This window comes from Nicotiana sylvestris, chromosome 1 (assembly GCF_000393655.2).
Source record: "Nicotiana sylvestris chromosome 1, ASM39365v2, whole genome shotgun sequence".
Lineage (NCBI taxonomy): Eukaryota > Viridiplantae > Streptophyta > Magnoliopsida > Solanales > Solanaceae > Nicotiana > Nicotiana sylvestris.
In genome coordinates, this window is record NC_091057.1 from 68,441,128 (window position 1) to 68,447,686 (window position 6,559).

Genomic DNA, 6,559 nt, shown 5'->3' on the forward strand with positions numbered 1-6,559 from the left:
TGACCATGGAGCGACTCTAAGAGTTCAAAGAAAGACCAAGAAAATAAATAAAATTTCCGCCCAAGCAAACAAGTGCGAGGCTCACTAAAAACTATCAACTTGTGCGCTCTAATTAATGAAATCCTCGCCAACGTCAGCTGCTGTCTCTATAAAAAAAATTAGCGGGGAATGAGTCGCTAGCTCAGTGAGTAATAATACTTAACCACAACCATTTTTCTTTGGGAACAAGTCAGAAAACATGCTAGTATCTCAAACAGAAAATAACACGAAATATATGCCCTTTCATAAACAATAAAAAAAACTTCAGTCTCATCACGCTTTTCTTGTAATAAAATATAATTGACAATTCAGTAATAAGCTCGGTAACCACTATATAATATCAGTATTCACATTTTGGGAGGTTTCAATGAACGGATCATGTAATCGGTATAACTGTGGACTTCTTTGCAAGATGTCATATATAACGGTAGTCCCTACTCGAGGAAAATCGGTAACGGTATGCTAGTTCTACCTTCCCACTAGCGAGGGCTATAACGGTAATCAGTAATTACAAGGTGCACCAGGTCTAACGAACCCGCCATTAGCTATGGGATCCTTCAATGTCAACTCTAATTTATACTTGTCTCTGTAATCCGTATATACTCGTAGAAACTATTTTAAAATAATATAGGGCATTTCGGTTCTTATCAAATGATATAATTTCCTTTCGATAACAGTAAATTCAATTAACGGTAAAACAGATCTAGTGACAACAAAAATATTTAAAATTTCGGTATCATATCGAGTAAAAGACTTGCCTCACATGCAACTTAAATTAATCGGTAACATATTTATATTAAAAATCATGCATAAATCATGCAAGTTATGAAAACACAAATTGCGGTAAAATTACTACTCACAGTACTCGTGTCGAAATACCAAACTCGTCACCTCGACCGATCTATACGACTTTCTTAAATCAATCTATATAATCACATCAACATTGATCTCGTGTTAATTTTCTTGTTTAAGCTAATTCTTAGCTAATTTAGAATACCCAACCCTCGGGGTTTCATATTTGACTCAAAATTCCCAATCTGCCCACGCTGTGAGTAATTAGTAATCTATCAACTTCAACTTGTTCATATAATTTATCTATCTAATTTTATAAAGTTTTATGGATTTTTCACAAAGAAAAATTCTTAAATACGTGAATGAACTAAAACCAGTAGCATTACTTGTCTATACTTATCCATAATATTTCTTACTAATGTGAAAATTTTCTTTTTCTTGTGAAATCCTTCAATCATAGAAACGAAATTAAAATTTGCTAGAAGAACTCAAATAAGAAGTTTAAGTATTACCCGTGACAATCAGTTAATGCTCAAAATTTTCGCAACTGCTATTGCTATGGTTCCAACACACAGCTTCAGCTTTTTTTTTCTTCTTTTTCCCTTCTTCCTTTGTACTTGCTTTGTTATAGCTTTTGTTTCTGCTGAGGCATAAGGGACGGCCAAATCCCTATTGTTTAGAACCTGATACCCTTTTGTTTAAGGGCTACGGCCCACCAAGGTTTCCATTTTTTTCTTCTTTTTTTTTTGGTTAAATGACTCATATGTCCTTGTTTGAAATTCATGACTCTTACATCCTCCCCACCTTATAAAATTTGTCCCCGAATTTAACTCAAGCACGTACCTGTAGACTGAAATAAATTGGGATATTTGACGCGCATATCATCTTCCATTTCCCAAGTAGCTTCTTCAACAGTATGATTTCTCCGTAAGACTTTCACGAACTGTATTTCTTTTGACCGTAGCTTTCTTACTTGCCTATCAACAATAGCAATCGGTTCCTCCTCGTAAGACAACTTCTCATCAAGCGGTATAGCAGGTGCTTCAATCACCTGAGATGAGTTTGATATGCATTTTCTTAGCATTGAGATGTGAAACACTGGATGAATAGAGGACAACTCAGGAGGAAGTGCCCAACAATAAGCCACCTTTCCCACTCGGTCTAGTGTCTCGTACGGTCCTATAAACCTAGGGCTCAACTTGCCTCTTTTCCCAAACCGCATTACACCTTTCACAGGAGAGACTCATAGGAACACTTTGTCCCCAATTGTGAACACTAAATCTCTTCATCTCTTATCCGCATAAGATTTTTGTCTGCTTTGAGCTATAAGCAATCTCTGTCTGATCAATTGGACTTTGTCCATAGCTTTTTGTACTAAGCCTGGTCCCAATAAGTTAGTCTCACCAGCTTCAAACCATCCGATAAGAGAACGACATCTTCTACCATACAATGCTTCGTATGGTGCCATTTGAATACTGGACTAGAAGCTATTGTTGTAAGGAAATTCAGCTAACGGTAGATAAGTGTCCCAACTACCTCCAAACTCAAGAATGCAAGCTCTCAACATATCCTCCAAGATCTGAATAGTACGTTCAGACTGCCCGTCTATCTGTGGATGAAATGCAGTACTAAGATCTACTCGTGTACCTAATGCTTCTTGAAAAGATTTCCAAAAGCGTGAAGTGAATTGTGATCCTCTATCAGAGATGATGGATATTGGAACTCCGTGAAGTCGGACAATTTCATTCATAAATATCTGTGCATACTTGACTCTACCATAAGTAGTCTTCACCGACAAAAAGTGTGCTGATTTCGTCAGTCGATCTACAATCACCCATACCGATTCATAACATCTAAGGGTTTGTGGTAGCTCGATGACAAAATCTATAGTAATTCTTTCCCATTTTCACTATGAAATCTCAATTTGTTGTAGTAGTCTTGCGGGTCGCTGATGCTCGGCCTTGACTTGCTGACAAGTCAAACAACTAGAAACAAAGTTAGCAACATCTTTCTTCATACCTTCCCACCAATAAAATTGCTTCAGGTCATGGTACATCTTGTGGATCCAGGATGTATAGTGTATTTAGAGTTGTGGGTTCTTCAAAAACAACATGTCTCAACCCATCTACGTCTGCTATACATAGCATGTCACCAATTCGAAGAACACCATCACTTTCAACAATCATATCCTTGCTTTTACCAGCTAAGACCTCATCTCTGTATTAATGCGCTCAACTAATGAAGACTTAGCCTAAGCACAAGCCAACAATGCCTCTGAATTTCCAACACTAAATCTGATACCTGTATCTTCTAGTCTCTGAATATCTTTGGCCAAAAGTTTCTTTGCAGGGGTTATATGTGCCAAACTCCCCATAGATTTTCTACTCAATGCATCAGCCACCACATTGGCTTTTCCATGAAGATACAAAATAGAACAATCTTAGTCTTTGAGTAGTTCCATCCAACGACGCTGCCGAAGATTTAGATCTCTCTGCTGAAAGATATACTTCAGATTTTTATGGTCAGTATAAATCTCACAAGTTTCGCCGTATAGATAATGTCTCCAAATTTTTAGAGCAAATACCACAGCAGCCATCTCTAAATCATGTGTAGGATAGTTTTTCTCATACTTTTTCAATTGTCTCGAAGCAAAAGCTATAACACGACTATTTTGCATGAGAACACATCCTAATCCCACCCTCGAGGCATCACAGAATACTGTAAATCCTCCAGAACCTGATGGTAAGCCTAATATTAGTGCCGTTGTCAAACATGTTTTGAGTTTTTGAAAGCTCTGCTCACATTCCTCCGTCCATTGAAACTTTGCATTTTCTGTGTTAGCGTGGTCAATGGCGCCGCTATTCTGGAGAAATCCTACACAAAACGCCTGTAAAAGCCTGCTAAGCCTAAAAAGCTGCGAATCTCTATAGGAGAAGTAGGATTGGGCCATTTCTGCACAGTTTCGGTATTCTTAGGGTCTACCATAATTCCATCTTTGGATACAACATGTCCCAGAAATTATACCGAGTCTAGCCAAAATTCACACTTCGAGAACTTAGCATAAAGCTGATGTTCTCGTAATGTCTGCAACACAGTCCTGAGATGATTCTCGTGTTCTCCTTCGCTACGATAATATATCAGGATATCATCAATAAATACTATTACAAATCTATCCAGAAACGGCTTGAACACCCTATTCATCAAATCCATGAATGCAGCTGGAGCATTTGTTAGTCCGAAAGGCATCACAAGGAACTCATAGTGCCCATATCGAGTTCTGAAAGCAGTCTTAGAAATATCTTCATCTTTGATTCTAAGTTGATGATAACCAGAACGGACGTCAATCTTTGAAAAGTGGGCAGCTCCTTGTAACTGATCAAACATGTCATCTATACGAGGCAAAGGATATTTATTGCGTATTGTTATCTTGTTCAACTGTCTGTAGTCAATGCACAATCTCAGGGATCCGTCTTTCTTCTTTACAAATAGTATTGGTGCACCCCATGGTGATACACTAGGTCTAACAAAACCCTTATCTAACAAATCTTTTAACTGTTGCTTTAGCTCCCTCAACTCTGCTGGTGCCATTCGATATGGGGGTATCGATATGGGTTGTGTGTCAGGTAGCAAATCAATACCAAAGTCTATTTCTCGTAATGGAGGCAATCCTTATAAATCCTCAGGAAATACATCAGAAAATTCTCTCACTACTGGTACGTTCTCTATACTAATTGTTTACTTTCTTGTATCATTTACAATAGCTAAAACACCCAAGCAACCTTTCTTCAGAAGTCATTGAGCCTTCATAAAAGATACAATTTTGCAAGTCTCTGAAACCTGACTCCCTCTTAGAATAAAACTGGGTTCATTTGGTATCTCAAACTTAATTATCTTTGCATGACAATCGACTATAGCATAGCAAGAAGATAACCAATCCATTCCCATCAGCATGTCAAAGTCAATCATATCAAGTACAATAAGGTCAGCTAGAGTATCTCTACCCTCAACCCGAATCTAACAAGCACGATACACGTATTCAGCTAACAAAGACTCTCCAACAGGAGTAGCAACTAGAAAAGGATCATTCAATAGCTTGGGCTATCTACTAAATCTCAAAGCAAAGTATGAGGACACATAGGAGTGAGTAGATCCCAGATCAATCAATGAAATTGCATCAAATGAACAGATAGAAAGAATACTTGTAACCACTTCATTTGAGGCCTAAGCATCCTGTCTAGTAAATGCAAAAACTCTCTCCTGACCTCTACTAGCATTGCCTTGTCCTTGATTCACAGTAGCATGGTCTCCAACACCTCGAACTCTATTTCTTGTACCTGTAGCACCTGAAGTATTACGAGTAGTCTGAGTCGGTGCAGCTGACTGAGTAGAAGCCTGGTTAAAATTTCTCGGAGGCTAAAGGAAATCCCTCAAGTGATGTCCCAACTGGCCATACCGAAAGCACTCTCCAGTTAGAACACGTCATTTTCCCAATTGTGATCTACCACAAGTCTGGCAGACTAGAGTAGTGGCATATATTGCCCAAAATTACGATGTCCAGAAGATGATGGTCCCCTATTACCTTGTCTGTAATGTGGTCTGTATGTGGACTGTGAAGACATGTGTGTCCCTGTCTAAGAACCCTGTTGTTATTATTGTCCCTGATTTCCTGCTCTTCTATTTTCACTAAAACCACCACTGAAAGCCCCTCATGTCTTGGCCTTCTTACGTAAATCACTAGTTGCACGCTCCTCACGTCCTTTATTTTCAATCTTTCTAGCAAGGTCACTACATCAGAGTAGGATAAAGTCTTCATTTGTGGGGCTGCTGTAGTGTATAGATGACCAACCAATCCATCAACAAACCTCTGAACTCGAGCTTCTGCGGTAGGCACTAAGTGAGGAGCATATATAGCCAGCTTATAGAATTTAGTGTTATATGTTGACACATCCATATCTGGAGTCTGAACCAATCTCGAAAAGTCTCTAGCATATTGTTGCATCAGATTGTCTGGAAGAAAATGATTCAAGAACAACTTAGTGAACTCGTCCCATGTCAGTGGTGGTGCTCTTGCTGGCCTTCCTAGCAATACTGTTTCATACCATGTGTTGGCCATATCCTCTAGTTTGTATGTTGCGAGCTCCATGGCTCTCTCACTAGAACATCCAAGAGCACGTAATGCCTTGAGTGTCCTATCCAAGAGACTTTGACGATCTGCTGAATTATCGGAACCTGTAAATTTTGGTGATTTCAATTTCAGGAACTCGTTTAGGGATACTTCCTTATTCCCGAAAGGCTGAGTCCGTGTAGGTGCTTATGTCTGTAAGGTAGCCTGAGGAGCTGAACTTCCGCCCTGAGTAGGCACCAATACCTCTAACACATTCAATAACCTTGCCACTGCATCTGCAGGTAAGGCAACAGTAGGTACAATAGTTGGCACTGGTGGTGGAGCGTTCTGAACTCCCTGCTCTTGCACTTGATCTTGCATAACAGCTTGGGTTTGACCCATGTTCCCAACTTGAGGTTGAGGAGCAGTCTGTCTTCTAGTTTGATGAACCCCAACTTGACCGCCACCCCGGGTAACACCATGTCTAGCACCACGTCCAGCAAATGAGGGTGTGTGTGTCCTAGCCATCTACGAAAGAAATATTCCAAAGTCAATCTCAAGTTATCTCAATGCATAATCAAAGAATGAAAGAAGGGAAAACATTCCTAACTGTTCAGTAGCCTC

General features: G+C 39.3%; 2 protein-coding genes across 2 annotated transcripts; both read right to left on the bottom strand.

Moving 5' to 3' along the window:
• Positions 1-1,181: 1,181 nt before the first annotated feature.
• Positions 1,182-2,053, bottom strand: LOC138870984 (uncharacterized). The gene is made up of 2 exons (XM_070148832.1): positions 1,675-2,053; positions 1,182-1,279 (listed from the first exon to the last, which is right to left on the bottom strand). Exons 1-2 carry the CDS (start codon positions 2,051-2,053, stop codon positions 1,182-1,184), a joined length of 477 nt encoding a protein of 158 aa, XP_070004933.1.
• Positions 2,054-2,311: 258 nt separating this feature from the next.
• On the bottom strand, positions 2,312-3,781 carry LOC138870990 (uncharacterized). Its single transcript, XM_070148838.1, has 3 exons — positions 3,370-3,781; positions 3,133-3,240; positions 2,312-2,655 (listed from the first exon to the last, which is right to left on the bottom strand). The coding sequence occupies exons 1-3, from the start codon at positions 3,779-3,781 to the stop codon at positions 2,312-2,314; spliced, it is 864 nt and encodes a 287-aa protein (XP_070004939.1).
• Positions 3,782-6,559: the final 2,778 nt, after the last annotated feature.